The sequence below is a fragment of the Solanum pennellii genome, chromosome 4, assembly GCF_001406875.1.
Source record: "Solanum pennellii chromosome 4, SPENNV200".
Taxonomy (NCBI): Eukaryota; Viridiplantae; Streptophyta; class Magnoliopsida; order Solanales; family Solanaceae; genus Solanum; species Solanum pennellii.
In genome coordinates this window covers 2291366-2310868 of record NC_028640.1, presented here as the reverse complement: position 1 = coordinate 2310868, position 19503 = coordinate 2291366, and the positions used below count along the sequence as shown (strand labels likewise).

General features: G+C 30.7%; 2 protein-coding genes across 5 annotated transcripts; both read right to left on the bottom strand.

Moving 5' to 3' along the window:
- Positions 1-352: 352 nt before the first annotated feature.
- Positions 353-9002, bottom strand: LOC107018324 (plant UBX domain-containing protein 7). Its single transcript, XM_015218785.2, has 10 exons — positions 8901-9002; positions 7466-7590; positions 7245-7358; positions 5239-5434; positions 3876-3953; positions 3685-3753; positions 2178-2321; positions 1918-2053; positions 1168-1433; positions 353-769 (listed from the first exon to the last, which is right to left on the bottom strand). Exons 1-10 carry the CDS (start codon positions 9000-9002, stop codon positions 605-607), a joined length of 1395 nt encoding a protein of 464 aa, XP_015074271.1. The 3' UTR covers positions 353-604.
- Positions 9003-12076: 3074 nt separating this feature from the next.
- On the bottom strand, positions 12077-19503 carry LOC107015995 (protein indeterminate-domain 5, chloroplastic-like). Of its 4 annotated transcripts, none has more exons than XM_015216463.2 (7): positions 19334-19503; positions 19176-19242; positions 18967-19099; positions 18009-18408; positions 13982-14763; positions 12879-13228; positions 12077-12313 (listed from the first exon to the last, which is right to left on the bottom strand). In XM_015216463.2, exons 3-6 carry the CDS (start codon positions 19097-19099, stop codon positions 12945-12947), a joined length of 1599 nt encoding a protein of 532 aa, XP_015071949.1. In that variant the 5' UTR covers positions 19176-19242; positions 19334-19503; the 3' UTR covers positions 12077-12313; positions 12879-12944. The 4 variants fall into 4 exon arrangements, with proteins under 4 accessions (XP_015071949.1, XP_015071950.1, XP_027771890.1 ...); XM_015216465.2 differs by having other exon boundaries at positions 12172-12313; positions 12879-13225; XM_015216464.2 differs by lacking the exon at positions 19176-19242.

Sequence of the window (19503 nt, the reverse complement as noted above, 5' to 3'; positions counted from 1 at the left end):
AGACAAGTTACATGAGACGAGTTATTCTATTCTATTATATATAGAGCGCCACACCCGAACGATCATGCAGTGCTCGATCCAGATATAGTATATCGGACAGGAGAAAAAAAATGACAGCTCATCATTGTGTTTGGTTAAAGGTATTAAAATGTTAACTAATTGATTACGATAAATTTTCGGTAGTACCTCAACGTGACATGAGTATGAAAAGGATTCAAGAATCAGTGTTGTTTCTACTAGGGCTAGAATCACTATTGTGGGGTGTAAAAATAGCCTGTTGTACTCTTCAAGGACAAAGCCATTGGGGAAGCAGCCTAAACAAAAGATAGCGTGATATGGTAAAGATATAAAATTGACAAGACTAAAAGCCACCAAGAACTAATCATAATTATGTACATGTTTAGCAAAATGTACAAACTTCATACCATCTTATACAATATCAAAGCCAAGATACTATATTTGAAAGTAAAATAACAGCAGAAAGTAACTTTTTTTTCTCTTTTTCTTAAACAAGTAGATAACGCAGAAAGCACCCGCGCAGTAGGAACATGCCCTCTTACATCGACATCCTTACTGAGTAGTAACTATAACTAAAACCCATTGCTCACTCCCAAGTGAATGAAATAATTGAATTGGCAAGACCGGATTCCTCAAAGGTCATGTTGTTATCGAACTCCAAAAACTTTGATACACCTGGAATTGCTTGGGTGAATTTGAATGGCCTCGACTCAGCTTCCTCAAACTGAGTAGAACAGAAGGACCATAGCAGCTGAAAAGATAAAAGACATCATAAGACGACTGCATTCCAAGGGACTTCAAATAATGCTAGTAACGGTTAAAACATTGTGTCAAAAGAACAAGGAAATCACTACATCACTAAATGAGTATCGTCCCTTTATCAGATGCAGACATCATGCAGTTCTGTTTTCTTGTATTATATGGATAAATACTAAATCTAACTAAGACGCCGTATGGCTCAGGAGATTCAACTTTTGTAGATACAAAAATCATATGCTGAACACTTTAAAAAGAATTTGTAGCTATAAGCACAAAGCTGACATGTTAGCCTACGAGACTGGAATCTAGGAGATCAAATCAGAATACACCACAAGGCAAAGTTGAGAGGCGTCAACTCTAGTAAACAGGAAAATTAAACTAAAGTCTAACCTTAATTGAGTCAGTTCGTAAGAAATTCCTTTGAAGCCTGCGTCCATCAGGAAAGCGAATTGCAACTCTGCAGAGAAGGTTCCTGTCACCCTTGGGTTCTTCAGGTAGAGGAGGATAAGAAGGCTTCTTTATCAAGTTCTCCTCTTTTACAACATCACTGGCGGCTTCATTAGTCTCTTTAGAGGCAACTGAACCAGAATCTTCTATACCTACCATAGAGGCTGCCAATGCTCGTTGTAGTTCTTCATCCTCTTCTCCAATTTCATCTACACAAAACGAAGTGTTATAAATGAGATTCAATCTTGGATTGAGAGTGGACTATTTATATTTTTCTATTCATTTCTAATTTTTATTGGGTGGAGGTGGCAGTATTCAACTTGAGATATGTCCAATGTGGTTGATGGTCAAGGAGGTGGCAGTTATCAACTCCTTTGTCTACATAAAGGTAAGCTAAATACATACACTTAACATTCGTGTTAGGCTGACATGGACTGCAGATGCAACTCTCATTGCATGATAAGGTTTAAATCAAGATGAAAGACATAGAGACTTCGAGAACTGCGGTGATCTCTTTACATGAGTTTCGAGCCCATATAATGAACTTGTAGACCCCACTCTGGGACTACACAGGGTATTTTGTTGTTGAGTTTCACCTCACTGAAAAGTTTCACTCTGCCTTTGCAATATATAATTCTTCTCAAAAACTGAAACCTGTTACTTTGTACAGAAATAGAAAAACATTGAACTTACTCTGAGGCTGTGACTGAGGTTGAGGTTGAGGTTGAGGTTGGGGATGACGAGGTGCCTGAGGAGTTTCTCTGGGTCGTTTATGAGATAGATTAACATGATGTTCTGAGGGGCTAGCATCCATGAAGGATATGAGGTCCTGCATCAGAAAATAATAATATCAGTTCCCCTCAGTTGTATTAGATTGCTATAAACACACAAAGTTACCCAACTCCTACAACTTATGTAGGCAAGTAGAACAAGGTAAATGAACAACACCAGACCTCTAGCAAAGTTTCTGGCTGAACCATTCCACGCCAAGAACGCATCTTCTGACCTGTTATAGGATCAATTACCATTACGACAGGCATAGAATCTAACTTGTAGTACGTGCAAACTTTGCTGCCCTCCTCAGTATCATCATACACCTGCATGCAAAGAAGCAAATTGAACATTGGGTGAAACAGAAAGACATTTTTCGAACTTTTAACTACTCCGACTCTAACCAAAAAAAAAAAAAAGGGAAAACACAGAAGTAACCGAAGCTACTACTACTTTAAGAACCATGCAGCCAATGTGATGACAAGACTAATGTAGCCCTTTGGGACTTCCAGTAAAATGACAGTAATTTAGTATCCCCATCAGCAAAATCACCCCAAATAGAACAAAGGAGACTGCCTGCTTTATCCTTTGTGTCTTTTCCATCAGCTCTTGCAAGTATGAACCCAAGATTGTTACACAGATCTACAAGCCAGATATTCAGCATGCATATATGAATTGAAACTTTGCTCTCTCAATGGAACAGTTTATGGGTCCATTTAAGTCTGGTAGTTAAAAGTTACTCACACTAATAACTGTTTCAAGTTCTCTCAAGTACTTTTAACTCTTACATCTTACCATGTAGGCTAGTCCATTACGGTTTCACTTGGAAGCTAGACTAACATCAAACTTATATACCCATTGGTGGTCTTATCTCTAGCTGCTAGCTATGGCATCAAAGTTGTCAAAAATGTATTTGGGATTGTGTCCACAATCTATTCCAAACATTTACCCAGGCACCTTCAGAAGTGTAAGGACTGCATGCCATGTGCTCCTTTGAGAGAGTGTGGAACCATAATTTTTCCTACTTCCTCTGTCCAAGCTCAAGGCTAAAGAAGTTGTATTTCTAACTTACAGAGGACAGTGATCCAGCAAAATCTGACATTTTAGTCAGGCACATTAACATTACGTATGCACATAGGGTGTGTTAGGTTGGTCCAAAATTTTCCATGGAAAACATTTTCCTTCGTAACGAACACACCCATAGTCTCTCGTTCTTTTGCTTTCTTCCAAAACCAAAAGATTCTATTGATGTCATCTAACATGACAACATACAGAGCCAAATATCTAACAGCCTTGACTTCAGCACAAGAAGTTCTAACAGCTCTAGTGACCTTTGGAGATATATCTAGCAAATCTACTAAGTTACACATAAAAGATGAGGCACACTGGTAAAACAGCATGCAATCTGACTACCAAACTATTTTCTCCATTTCAATTTGTTTGTCTTTCTTTTTTCATCCGTTTCAAAAAGAATGTCTCTTTCCATTTTTGGCAACCCACATCGCACTTAAGACCACAAGATTAATGGACATTTTGGTATATTCAACATATCTTTAGGTTTAGACGCAAGATTAAGAAGTCCTCTTTACTTTCTTTAACTCTGTGCCAAGTTAAAACCAGACAAACAAATTGAAACAGAGGGAGTATTTTAAAAAGAAAGAAATAAAGGAAGGAAGGAAGAGTGCCAACCTGCCAGAAGATGAAGTTACTTTTGATAGTCTGGGCAACAGCCTCATTAGCCCAAGTGTCTCGGTTAAGCTTCAAAAGCAGATTACACAAACCAAAAGTGAGTCACAGACATAACTAGGAAAAGATCATATTGGCTCAGCTACTATGTTCCCAATATCTCTGTCTAGAGGAGGAGATGTCAAGAGATATACCATATGTGAGCTGAATTCTCGCGTGGACTGCATATTCACCAAGAGCCATTTGTTTTGAGCTCTAGCAGCATCTTTTGCCTGTAATTACATATAATTCAGCATAGATATCCAACAAAGGAACTCGGCGAAATAGTAATGTACTCACTTAACAAAAACATCAAATGAAGCACAACCCAAAAAGTTAAAACAAGAGACAGCAACCACTGACGCAAGATTTTGTTTCTTTTCCACAGTTTAGAACAACCAGCTTGATAGGCATAAGACATGTGGATTAAAAATCAATTCAATGCAGTAAAACAAATACAGCCTTCCAGAACATTAATAGAGATTGCTATTCAACGTAGTTTTTCTTTTTTAGAAAGAACAAATGATCTCAGTTCATAGATCCTAACAGTATCCTACTTTCTCAAATTTTGGCGCTTCAAAATGTCCCCTTTCATACAGATAGTAGGCTGCTGTTCTTGGGGAAGTCAATTGTTTTTGTAAAACTCTCTACTTCCCCGACAGTATCCTACTTTCTCGAATTTTGGCGCTTCAAAATATCCCCTTTCGTTCAGGTAGTAGGCTGATTTTTACAGAAAGTCACTTGTTTTAGTAAGACTTCTACTTCAGTATATTTATTGCACATGGTGGTGCTTTAAGTTATTAATGCAAACACGTCTCTTCTTTTCTTTTGACTTTTGATAAGTATATTACTCTTCTTTTTTTTTGAGAATTTATACTCTTCTTCTTTTATATTAATGCAAACACTTTTAAACCAACCAAAGAAAAGAACAAAAGAGAGGGATGCGTAGACCATGTAATGTTATATTTTTCAAGTTTTGTACTTAATAATATAATATACACACAACAAATTTGTTCTTTTTGTATACATTTATTAATCAAAAAGTAATAGACAGGTGCAAAGCTCGTAAACTTAACAAGTTACTAGTAAAAGAACATGATAACTAGGATAATATGAAATGTAATGAAGCAATGCTAGAAGCATAATAATAAGAAAATTTGACATCTAGCATCTCTGAAAAGCCAAAACCAACAACATTGCAGTTTACTTTGTTACCCCTCTACTTGATAAAGGGAACACAAGTAACCAACATCATCACTAGTTGTAAAGAGAATAACTTCTATTACTAGTTAGTTTTGACTTTTGAAATGCCACAACATTATAAGATTCTTGGGTAACATATAAATCTTCCACAAGACTACTCAATAGTTGACAGAACCCACTGGGCATAAATCTCAAATGTATAAATCCAGAAAACTCCTCGCAAGAGCAACAATAGCAAGGAAAATCACCACAGAAACAAATGAAATATTTACTAATGGGGGAATGACAAATTTTCCATTGATAAGGTCCACTTACCTTCTCAAAAGACCCATGGTACATCAAGGCAAAAGGAGGACGATACAATGAAGCAAGATTGTCTTGAACAGCATCTGCTGTAGAAGTAGAACGTTTCTCTGCCTCCCAGACTCCCGGATGCTTCATTTCCTCCTCAAAGTTGCGGAAGGGAACTACTAGACGAGGTTCACGTGATGAACCTCCCATTCCTGAAGAACTAAAGCACACAAAGAAATCAATTAAACAAAAAAAAAGGGTACAAATGGAAGGGGAGAAACGTCCTTCAGAAAGAAAATCAGAAAATGAAACAGCAAAATAGTACAGAACAGCAATGCATACAACCACTAGTATTCTTTGTCCAAACAGTCAATAAGCAATTTCCAATATCTAAATGCATGTACTGCACAGACTCTCACTCCAGTCCAGATACTGCAAAAGATGACAAGAAAGAGCCATACCACTTATGAAAGAGGTATGATAGTCGAATTGTTTGCACTGACAGAATAATTAGTTCAGTTCCATGGTATAACTTGATTGCATCATAACCATAATAATGAAAAGAGAGACATGAAGAGGAAGAAGAGACCAATAGAAGGTTGAATTTATGAGCAGCATCAATTATTCTGAGTTCTAGATATCTAAAATAACGAGGGAACACACTTTTTCCTAGATTAGTTTAGCGTATGCGCATGCACGTATATTTGGCATATTCATTTAAATGAGAAGTTTGACACAAATTCACACACACACACACACATACATATATATATATATCAAGAAAATAAATTGCAATCACAAAAAAATAAATAAAAACGATACTATCATCAAGATTGTGAGTACAATTTTCTGTTCTCCTAAACTTTACCTTGCTCAAAAAAAAATAATTTGTGTTCTCCTAATTTTTCTTTTCTAAAAGCCATTAGTAGCATATTCTCAAACTTTGGATGCTTTGTCATGCAATTGTGTCATCCAATTAGCCAAGCTATTGATATACCCTTAGAATACGATTGCACTCAAATTATGAGCATATTGTTGGGATCGAAATAAGAGGGCTTCGTGCGGAAGCCAACAAAGAAACCTTGAAATTTATAACAAAGAGAAATTATAAAAATCTCATCATATATCAAAGTGGTTTGGTCATGACTGATATAAAGAAAGTAAAAAACTATTGGGAGAATGATCTCCTCCTAAACAAGACTTCATTAGAGGACTACATTGAGGATATTATGATGTTGTAGAGAGGAAGGATCCTTAATTCATAGATGTCCAAAACATTTTCCTCCAAGAAAGGGGTTACCTAAGTATGGGAAAAAATATTTTTCTTTTGCAAAGTAAAAATGAATTATGGTATCAATTGTTTATGGTAGTGTCATCTCTAGCTAATTTACATAAATAATGTGATTACAAGCCTAAAATTCTAGATTTTAATATATAATTAATATAATCTTAATCATAGACATCTTATAATTTAGATTTCTTTGTATATATTAATAATAACTTGAGAAAAAATAGTAAATGACGATTTTTTCTATTTTAAAATCTTATTATGAAGGGCAAAATATTTCAATCAACATTTTAAAGGACCTTCATACTTTTAAAGTAATATAGATAAATATTAATATGAGAGACCCTTTGATGTCTCACATAAGAGACAAGAATTTTTACAACTATCATTAGCAGTTTTAAACGTCAGATTTAAATTGGATTTAAGAAAAGTCACAACTTGACCAAACACCGCTTCTCTCCTTTCCATAGGAATCCGAAAAGGTAAACCCCTTCCCTAACCAAAGGTCAAGAAGGTAATACACTTTTGTGTACATTCCCCAAAAACTACCTGGATGTGTTTACAGCTTCCTAAAACCTCCCGTTCTTCATTTTTTCTAGCACGTGGAATTTAAAGCGATAGTATCTATGACATAAATGACCATGCTAACATCCAGTAAAACAGGAGAATGAGAAAAAAAATAAAGGCTTTCACATATAGACAATGAGAGTAGTTTAGAAGCATGAGAAGCTGAATAGCATACCCATAAAGTACCGCATTGTCATAAAGAACTTCCCTTTTTACAGGTAAAGGTGGACGTACATCATCTCCATCGCCTTGTAACAAATTGGTGTCTGCTGAGTCGTTTCCAACTCCACTGGATCATAAGCAAGAAAAAAATTGCAAAAATACAAATAGTAAATAAAAAGGACAAAAGAATAACTAAAATAGAAAAATCACAGGGTAATCTATTTTTAAAAATACCTCAAGCTTGGATCACCAAGAAGTGCATCATTCCCCAATTGTGGAGAATTAAAAGATGCTGCTGCCCCACCCTCATTTCCTATGTAGAAAAGCTGAATTGCTTCCTCAAGCTTCCAGCTTGTTGCCTGCATGCACACAAAATTTGCAATCACCACCATTTAGAAACTAGTCTCTACAAATTACCAAAAATGAAGAAAAATTGTCAATTCTGATTGCACCATAACTCAATATTCTGCATAGGCCCCATATAAAAACAAGATGCTACAAGAGCCAAAATCAAGGAAAGGTCAATGCCATCAGTACCTACTTGGCATTTAATTATCTGCTTCTTTTACACCCATTGACTCGTGTTATAACCAATACACCAAATAAATATCCTCACACCTAACAACTAAAAAGATCACAAAATAAGTTGTCGGCAAAGCTAGACAAAATTAACTTCTATGTGATGTGGAATCAGAAGGTCCAACAAAAGGGAAGAGCTCAACTGACAACAGCTCAAAAAAGTATGAAATCCAACGTACAACTGTCACCCACCTCCTTTCCTAAATGCTGAACATGTACCAAACAAAAAGAAACCCCTAAATTCATAAAACCTCCACAATTTTCACACCATCTTATTTTTTATTTTTTAAAAAACTGATAACAAACACCATTTCATATTTTAGGAACAAGATAAAGATAGAAAGTAAAATTGGGCATACATGATAACATACTAGGCCCCAAAGGTGCTAATTTTTCTTTCAAAATGGTTATGTCCAGAAGGTTGCGTGCACCTCAACTACATATTCATCCTTGACTAGTGCCGCAGATGTGCTAAATTTATCCAACTATTGCCATTATAAATGGTAGGATCATTGAATTATCATTCCAAATTCCAAATCTGTATGCACTCAAACCGTTAACACAGTTCTTTCTATGAGCCTAAAGCCATAATCTAATTCAAAATAAAAAACATATCATAAACTTGCAGGTCAAGAACGAAACAAAAGAACATTGATCCAACTACTATCAATTTTAAGCTCTTTTTTTTGTGCCGTAGAGCTACAATGGCATCACTCCGAAGCCATTAACAGCCAAAATTCTCCTTTACAAAGCTTAAATCTTCATTTTACAAAACAAAAAATCTTATTTATAAAGCACGGATCTTTAAACAACAAAAAAAAAACAAAGAACAAAAACTATAGCTCAAATTGCTTAATTCTATATCTCAACATGATAATGCTGAAAACACACAACTTTAACTCTCCTAAAACAATTAGAACCCAACATCTACAACCCGCACTTCGAATATAGTAAAATAAAGTTTAAATCGCACAATCAGTCCACAGCCATAGCCGGAGAGTTCAATACCGGATCTGCTATAATCAGTAACCAAATAAAGCAAAACACATGCATTTATATTAAGCAAGTCTAGAAATAGAATTTTTGAAACCTGGAGGAACTGCCGGGCAGTATCGGCGGTTTGACCAACGGCGATTTCGAGGAAAGAAGAAACTAACGTCTGCTGGTCCGACGCCGACATTACGCCGTCCATGGCTTCTCTCTGTTCAATTTTCCGGCGGCAACTACTTAGACAGACAAAACGGAAACCCTACCCTTTTGTAGATTTCTTCTGTAACACACCGATCTGTTCGTTTCCTTCTCCGGCTCAGAAAATGGAATTTCTATTATAAAAATAATTTATATTATATAGTTTTTCATATATATTTATATATATATATTATTATTTTTTTAATTTTAAATTTTAAATTTTAAAGAAAAAAATCACTAACACTATTGTAAAAATTGTAGAGAAAAAATAAAAATGGTCTCTTATTTTTTGGTTATGAATATTTTTGAGTAATAGGCTATTAACTTATAAAATTAAATAAATTGTGTTAAATTAGATTCTAGAAAATTCAATAACTTCACATAAATTTTATATTTTATGTCGAGAAATTTATTAACTATAAGAAAAAATAAAAATCTATTAATAAAACAATATTTTATTTTATTTTATTTTATTTTGTAATAAAGGTGATATCTTAGTTCATCTATAGAAATGAAGTTGATTTAATACATACATATTTAATGAATTATTTGAGATACTTAAAAGAACTAGAACTACTTAATACATATTTAATAAATATTTAAAATTTACCTTCAAATATAAACTTACTCCAAAAAGTTATTTTCATAAAATAATTTTATCGATAACTAAGAACGTACTATTTTTATATGATGTATCACGCTTATAAGTTACAAAATATTATATCTTACACGTTTTACTATATGTTAAGAAATGATTTTATTTTTCTCTCCTCTTCTTGATTTTTAGGTTGTTTGTAAAGTGGCATGAAAAATGAATATATTAGTCATAAAATTTGTCAATAAAAACATAACTTATTTAATATGTCAAAAATATTAAACTGGTTATTAATAATCAAGTATCAATTTATGACGGATTTTATAATTAATTATATTTAATTACCTTTTGCATTGCAACAATAATTTAATTTGATACAAATTTTAATATTTAAAAGCCTGAAAATGATTTACGATTTACTTTTTTATTTAATTGAAGCTTACACGTTCAAGAACTTCTTTTTGGGAGGGACAAAGTTCAAGAATATTTATCATGCATTAGTTGGATAATGTCTATTAATCATTAATCACTTGATAAATTAATACTTAATTTTTTACAGTATTTCGTTATATTTCACATTAAATTTTTAATCCAAATCAAAATATTGCATCTAGCTAACAAGAAGTGTTTTTACATAATTGCGCTGTATATAATTAGATAATTACAAATAAATTTCTTAATAATATTTATTAATTAAAAACCTGATAAAATGACAAATAATACATGTGATTATACATGATATACTAGTTTTATATACCTACATCTTTCCATTCTCATTTTGTCAGTTGATTAAATATCATTAAATTGTTCTGGAGATTTAATTTAACTAATATAAGCCAATTAAATTATTTAGATTATATTTTTAAAAATGGCAACTTTCATACAAATATAAAATTTACATATATATAGCAAACATATATATGTATAATTCGTTATACATATACAATTGCAGCGGATTATATAAAACGAGAAAGAGAGATATTATATACAGTGATTTGTATAAAACGAGAAAGAGAGAAAGGCAAAAGAAACTTGGGCAGGGAAATATTTGTATTGTATAATCATTTGTGTACAGGACGATTATATACAGTTTGAATTTGTATAAAATGAGAAAGAGAGAAAGGCAAAAGAGATTTGCGCAGGAAATATACAATTGAATCAAATTGTAAAACGAGAAAGAGAGAAATTATATACAATTGAATTTGTATAAAATGAGAAAGAGAGAAATACAAAAGAAACTGGGCATGGGAGCATTTTTATTGTATAACTATAAGTCTATAGGACGAAAATATATGTATTTGTATGTGTATATATAATTTTCTCTCGCTTTATACAAACAGAAACACAATTTATACATTTCGTTTATTTTTGTATAAGCGATAGAGGCGAGGATGGCAAGAGAGGTGAACGAAAATATATGTATTTATACAATTTTCTCTCCCTTTATACAAACACAAATGCATTTTATACATTTGTGTTTGTATAAAAAGCGAGAAAGGCGAGCGATATTCCACCAAGGAAAGTGACGAAAATAGCTATAGTTTGCTATAGAATACAATTAAATAAAAAGTATATTTATAGCATTTAATTTAAATTAATAGATTAAAATTTTTCCTTTTAAATTCACACTATATTGCTAATGTAATTGATTTAACTTCTTAAGTCCAACAAATGTAGATGAGTTTAGTTAATAATTTGATTTTGTTGGATTGATTCACTTAATTGGGCTACAAGGTCGTCATCTTATTATAGAGGCCTCATTTAATATCACATGTCATATATCATATAGTTTAAATTAACAAGAAAAAAAGTAATAAGTAAGTAAAATGACGTGGCATGTTTGGTCAAATAAAAAATGAAAATATGTGTCATGTATGTAAATGACATGTTTTAATGTATATAAATAACATATTTCGACCAATCAAATGTTATCATGCCATTTTATTTTAATGTTGATAAGAGTTTACTCATCATAATTCATAATCATTCGATCCTACAACTAAAAATAAAAATCTTAAATAGTTCAAAAAAGACACAAAATTCTTAAGATGTCGAGAAAAATTGTAAATCGTAAACTACAATTTTCTCTACAAGTTAAGCATTTCTCTACAAGCTTCGAATACAGAAAGGCAAATTAAACATACGAAATATTCAATATCAAATTTAATGAAGGCATATCAAATACCAAAACATTCGAGATCAAACTTACTTATTCATGAGATCTTTAGTCTTGCCGCTCATTACGAATAGTTAAATTCATATTCAAGATCAAACCCGTCTAATTCAATATCATTTTTTTAAAAAAGAATTAAATTATCATAGCTTTCGTAGGGACTGTAACACTTATCACATTGAAATAATAAGTAAAAAAAACAACGATAATCACAATAATTTTCCGTTTTGATTGTTTTTTCTTGGTGCAAATTATTTTTTTTGCTATAATAAGTACACTAGAAATTAAGAAAAAAAAAACATATTATATATTTACATTTAGATTTAAGAGTTTTTTCATCAAACTATATATTGTTTGTGTCTTGACCTATTTTTCTAAACATTACTTCAAATAAAAAACTAAAAATAAAGGACTAAAGAAATAGAGTCAAGACTATAGAACTTATAACTACAAAAAGGGAAAAAAAGTCTTAATAATTTAAAGGAAAATTAAACAACAAAGTTTTTCATCCTTGAAATTCTCCTCCTTCCAAACATAGATACATGCCCTGCAAAATATAATCATAAAATAATCAATAAGGGTGCCCTATTAATTACGCGCTTTTAAAAAATCTTTACGATTCTGAACTATTGAAAATAGGGTAAATATATCTTTCGTGGCATAAAAATATCCTAAACCATAACCTAGTGGATCAAATATACTAACAAACTCCTCATAAAAAATGTATTAACATAAATTAAATTTTTTGTTGAGTTAGAAATTCAGGTTGACAAATAATAATCTCAATACATATACATACCATTAATATAAAAATATAAAGAATTTTTGTTTTGTGGAATTTATTGAATAATCGGAGATAAAAAAAAAAAGACAAAATTTTGTGCACATATGACTTTTCAAAAGTGCTTCTTAGGGTTATATTTAAAAAAAATATGACTTTCGAAAAATATTTCTTAATCAAACAACTCATTTTTTTTAAAAAATAAACACTTATGACTTTTCAAATGTTTGGTCAAACAGACTATAGTAGCCTCTTGCATGATTTGCTTCTAATCTCGATAAAGCTATCCAGAATCAATTTTGCAATTAATGAGTTAAATATAAACTTATACCTGTTTTTTTTTTGTGCTCTCCTTTTCCTGATTTAACTTTCACATTTTTTTTCTTGAACAAGCTAGTCATTGAAAATTGGTAGCACTTCCAAAACTCTGTTGAATTTGGTTTGTCTCTGGATCCAACAATGAGCTCATCATATTGTTCAATCCATTATTTTGTTGTTGTTGTTCTCTTTGGGTACTAAATCTCCCATTCATACTTCTTACTATCTCCCCAACTCCAAGAAAGTCTCTAGTCAATTGTTTCTTTTGAGGTGGACCTTGATTTTGCTCAAAGTTCAACTTTGTTGTTGTATTGTACCCTTCATGTGATCCACCTCCATAAGCATTGATGATACCACCATCTACTAGATCATGCAACAGTCAGGGGCGGAGCCAGAAATAATAATAGATAAAAGGCAAACATGACATTTCTTTCATTTTATATTTATATGTGACGATAATTAATAAAGGGGCATGAAGTAAGTCTAAAAAATAAAGATCGTAAGATAAATAAATAATTATCCGCACCTTGTGTTTATTATAATATAAAACCATCTTAACATACTATATATAGTGCTAAGTACTACAATGAGTTGAGAATGCATATATTAATTAGCCATGGTGATGTTGGCTAGAAGTTTATGCTCAAACACATATCATGCAACTATTTATCATTTGTTATAAATAGAGGGTGAAGGTAATTTTTTTTTTTAAACAAAATATGTCATATACATTTTTTTTAATTGTAAAATCATGTCACTTATACTAAGGGTAGAACATGGTTCAAAATGAACTTTCCTCTACACAAATAAAGAAATGTATTACTCTTCTCTTGGACAATACTAAAAAGGATTTTATCATATAAAACGAGACAGAGAGTAAATAATAAAAGAGTTAGGATATTGATCGCGTAGCTCTGTAAGTGTGTAAATCCGAGTGTATTGTGGTGTATTAGCACACACTTCTAGGTCCCTTACTCTAGTGCTTCAGATACTATGAATTCTCTACCATCCATTGCAACAAAGCCGTTTTTATGAACTAGAGGAGAGTTGGAAGGGGGTTGAATGAAATCGATTCTATTTAGAATATCAAAGTCTAAGAGCTTAACTTAACCATACCTGTAATGTCACTACCAAAGTTGAAAGCTTGATGATCAGATTTTGTGCCACTAGATGATGAACCACTAGTATTACTTCCAAAGGCTTTGAACAATGAGGCAGTTGCACTAATATTACTTGTACTAGAAGATCCCATTTGTGCTGCCTTTTGTAGTAATGCTGTGGCTGACATTATTGGTCCAGATGAAAAAGTTGTATTACTACTCTCAAGTACTTGTACCCCATAAAGTGATGGAATTGAACAACTTATATTACTATTGTTATCATGATGGCGATGATGATGATGATGATCACCCGAAATTCCACTATTGGTAGACAAATTGTTTTGAAAAAAGTTGAGGTTAAACATAGTAGTACTACTACTACTATTGTTGTTATGATCATTGTTTTGATCAAGATTAGGAAGTTGCATTAGGCCATGGACCATTAATGGTTTGATATTGTTGTTGTTGGCATTGTAATGATCTTGATTTGTTTCTTGAAGGAAAAAGGGATTGTTAGTAGTAGTAGTAGTAGTAGTACTTGATCCAATGAGGTTGTTGTCATGATGATGATCAAATTGAACACCACTAGTAGTAGTTGTAGTAGTAGTAGTCTTTGTGATGTTGTTATTGCCCAATTTGGAGAAGGTGCCTAAGTTTATGTTGCTACTACTTCCATATAAATATTGGTTGTTGTTCATGCCAAGGGTGTTCATCAAGGAGTTTGGTGAAAGGATATTTCTTGCATTTTCTTGAACCAAGGCATCACAAAAGGCTCTATGTGTGATGAAGCTGTCGCGCCTGTGTAAACACGACAAAAAAAGAATATATACGAGGTTAATTAGTTATGTGTACTGACAGTATAAGAAATATGTGTATATATGATGCAAGAAAAGAAGGAAAAGTGTAAGGTGTTAATATGTATAAATTAAATTCCGAATAGTAGTACACAAACTCAAGCTAAAAGAAAAGGAGAATTTTAGTTGTTCGGTTAGTTGGTTACTCTTGAAGATTTTGTGGGTGGGGTTCGATTCCCACCGTGTAATCCTCTTTCTCCGCAGGTGAATTTCGTACAGATATTGTGGTAAACGTGAACCTATGGTCTATATATCTACTAAGCTTGTACATATTTCGTAAAATTGAGCTGATATTATCAACTGACACTCATATTTCACAAGGATTGAATAATGCACCTGATAGAACGCTAAGTTATTTACCCAAAAAAATGTAACGATCTATTCCCACTAAATACATTTTTTTTAATGCACTCATATTTTAGAAATTCTAGTTCCGCTTCCGACTTTCACCTCCCATTCCCCATTCCTCACCCCCAATCTATGATTTTAAAAAGGGTAAAAAAAATAAGAAAATATAATAGAGATAAAGTAGTTGAAATTTCAATGACAAATAAATAATTAAGAATCAAATTAAGACCCTCATGTTCAAATCCAAATAATGATAATTACACAAAAATGAGATTAATAACTTGAAAAATAAGATAAGTTAAAATATAGTACTAAGTTACATCCAATCCAAAATTGTCTTACACTACAATGACAATGACAACAGTATATATTTAGGAGTAAAATTAACAAATTATAGACTGTTGTAACAACAATTATACAAGAATATTATCTTTAGCTAGTCTAAGTAAAAACTTTTGACATACTATATAATTATTCTAAAATTAAATTTACCTAAACTAGACAAAAAAAATTGACTTGAAAATGACTCGAATGGTCCCATTATTTAAGATAAAACTTGGATATTAAAAAAGTTAAAATGCATTTACAATTTTCAATAAATTCAAAATTAGTTTTTTTGCGGCCATGTCATTGTCAAATAAATGTTAGAAAAATAAAACAAAATATACAATAAATTTCTTTATATAAGAAAGATACTAATATATGATTTGTAATTATAAAAATAAAATAAGTTACATACTGTAACAAGTAAGGATAAGTTGATATAATTTTTTTTTTATATTAATGAAAATAAAATCTGGTCAAAATTGACAGAAACATAATCAAGAATTGTCAAAGAATAATTTGCCAAAATTGGAATAAAATGAATAATGTGAACTTTTCCACAATAAATAAACAAATAAATAAATTAATGGTCAAAATCAAAGTGAAACGCCTGGGATATTATTTCCAATAAATGAAACTACCAATTTTTAAAAAAATTATATCTATAAATATATTAATTTAAAACACAAAATAACTCAACATAACTAAAATCATACCCTCATTAATTTTGAATATTACATTCAAAACTCAAAATTAACCAAACCAAATATTCGAAAGCAATTATCATAAACACAAGAAAATATAATTTTATACAAAATTAGTCGATGTATATTTTGAATTCGTCTCTCGATTGATATATAATGATAAAATAGTAAAATATATTATCATAATATATTAACAAATTAAGAAAAGAACAAAATGTGACAAGAATTACCACTATTTATGCATGGACATAGCAACACGTGAATAACTTGAAAAGGTAAATGTAACGGAAAAAAGACGATACTCCCTAGGAGAGAGTATATTCCGGTAACGTTCGTTTGATTAGTGGGATAAGAAATTATAATTTTGAAATATAAACATTAGTAATTTCAAAAGAAAAATGAAGTGCTTTTAAATAGTCAAATATTTTTTTTTAAATATTTTTAAATGATTTTTTTCTTTATATTGATATGAGAAAAATTATAATATAACTATAGTAAAATATATTTTTCATATAGTTTTTCAGATACCAACTATCTTTGCTCAAAGGACTTTCTTAAAGTTTTTCTTTTTAAATAAGAACAAACTTATAATAAAAATGATAAATATTTAATCTAATCCATCAAACATTATAATAAAAGTATATTCATATTTAATCTTAATATAACACCATATGTATCTTATTATTATAATTTCGAAATAACTTATTTACAAAATGATCAGAGTCGATAGAAAACATATATATATATATATATATATATTTTTATTTTTTTTGAAAAAACTTATATATATAATACCCGTGGTAAAGAAAAAAGACAAAATAAAATACGACTAATGTATTTATAATTTCACGTGTACACATTGTCTATGTCAGTAAAAGATCCAAAGACAAAAACAAAAAACTACCAGAGAGAAAAAAAACAAAAAAAAAAGATAAGAAAAAATAAATAATTATTATTTATTTTATTTTATTTTATTTTATTCAAAAAAAAGAGAATCTTGTAACTGCAAGAAAAAAATGGAAAAAACTTTTTCCTTTCATTTCTCCCTTTTTCATCACCTGGGAAAAAAACAAATAAAAAAAAAGATGCCAAACTTAATTCAAAAGTTTCATCATCACTAAAAACTAGACTATCATGAATAAAATAAAATAATAAAAATCAAAAAAAAATTCAAATTCAAATTCAAATAATAAATAGTTAGTTCGAAAGGATGATCAGTCACACTACCAAACTAATTAAGACACGACCTAAAATTCAATAAAAAAACAATATTGAGCACTTCATGAATAATGCTTCTTCTTACGTTTTTTTATATGACGTAGTTTGACTGATTACAACATTTAAGGAAAAACGGTTTCTAAATTCTAATCTTTGTGCCTAAAAATTGATTACACTTTGAAAATTTAGACATTAAAAAAATAGATAGACGTGACAATATAATAAAAATTAATAGCTAATTCAATTTATTAATAAATCAACATTAAATCATGAAAAAAATCTTATTAGCTACGACCTATTTAGTGACGAAATCCATAATAAATAGTCAAGTTCACTAGGATTTAAAAAAAAAAATAATAGCAACAAACAAATAAAACAACTTCTATGACTATATAGTCACATAATCCTTGTCATAGCTATGAGTAATTTAACGACAGATTAGCAACTTTTTTTTATCACTATAGTCATATAATCATGTTACAATTACGAGTAATTTAGCGACATATTAGCAACTCTTTTTATCACTATAGTCATGTAATCATGTTATAATTACGAGTAATTTAGTAACAGATTAGCGACGAATAAAATTTCGTACCTGGAGAAAAGAGTGCCACAATCACATCTATACTCTCTAGTGCCACAAGTTTTTGTATGTGCTTTCCAATCAGACTGAACAGCATATTTCTTTGAACATTTTTCACATTTGAATTTTTTTTCACCATGTTTTCTAAAATAATGTTTTTTAATCCCAGTAAGATCACCAAGTGCTCTACTTGGTTCATGATGAACACATGTTGGTTCTGGACAAAGATAAACCTTTCTTTTTGCAACTTCTTTTGTATTTTTTTGCTTTAATTTCCATGGCAAATTGTGTCCTCTTCTATGGAGTTGTAAGTTTTGTTCTCTTTGAAAACCTTTGTTGCATACCTCACATAAGAATCTATTTGTTGCCATTAGAGTATTTGGGGATAACGCTATCACTTCTGCGTCTGGACCTATTCATTTCATCACAATAAAACAAAACAAAACAAAAAAACGAATCATTAGTAACAAAGTTATATGATTTATATATTAAATATACGATATTTTAAAATGAATGAACTATGAAAGGGTCAGTTAAACGAATAAATTTTATTTGACTATACCCTCATATATATATGTTAAAGAAAATTCATTACTTTCTGCTCTCGCGATTTGCACTTCTGATTGTTTTCACTTTAACATTAATGAATGAATTCAAATTTTTAGTCGGTTTCTTTTTCGTCTTCCCTGATTTTTCATAGTCCATTACTGGAAAGGATGATTTTTCTTAGCAAAAAAAATTGAAGAACCTAAAAAATTAGGGTTTTCCTCAAAATTCTTTAAGGTAAAACTTGAACTTGAGTTTTCAAGTTTTATTTTATATATATATAAGAGAGAGTAATATAATAAATTAAAGAAAAAATAAATTAGTGTTCTCTCTTGTTCTTATGTTTTTTTTTTAAATAAAAAAATAGTTGAAAATTCCCTAGCTTTTTCATAAAATTAGTGTAATTAATTAATTGGATACTTGCTTGGTGTGCCTGGTTGATTTCTTCTCTTCTTTGATGGTGCTTGAGCTTGAAGGAGATTTTCTTGTTGATTTTGACTTAATTCTTCTTCTCTCATACCAAAAAACATAGATGATGTTGATGAACCTCCAGCCATCTATAAAAAAAAAAAAATTAACCAAAAAAAATTAAGGAAAAAAAGAATTTAATTCAATAAAGCTTCATTAACAAACCTTTTGTTTGTTTGAATTAATTTTCTCTTGATTTTGATCTACTTTTTTGGTGTTCTAAATCCTTGAGCTGTTTGTTAAGAAATTAAAGAAAGGAAATTAACTCAATTAATAACAAAAATGAAGGAAAATAAATTAACTAAAATAAGAAGTTTACAAACCTTATCAAGAACTTAAAATAATTAAGTGAGTGAAACTTTGAGTAAGAGAATATTCATCCCATGATATATATGAACTATTTTTTTTTTGTGTGTGTTTTTCTCTCTCTTTTTCTCCTTTTAACTCTTTGCTATAAAATGAATTTTTTTCAAGAGAAGATGTTATTTGAGGT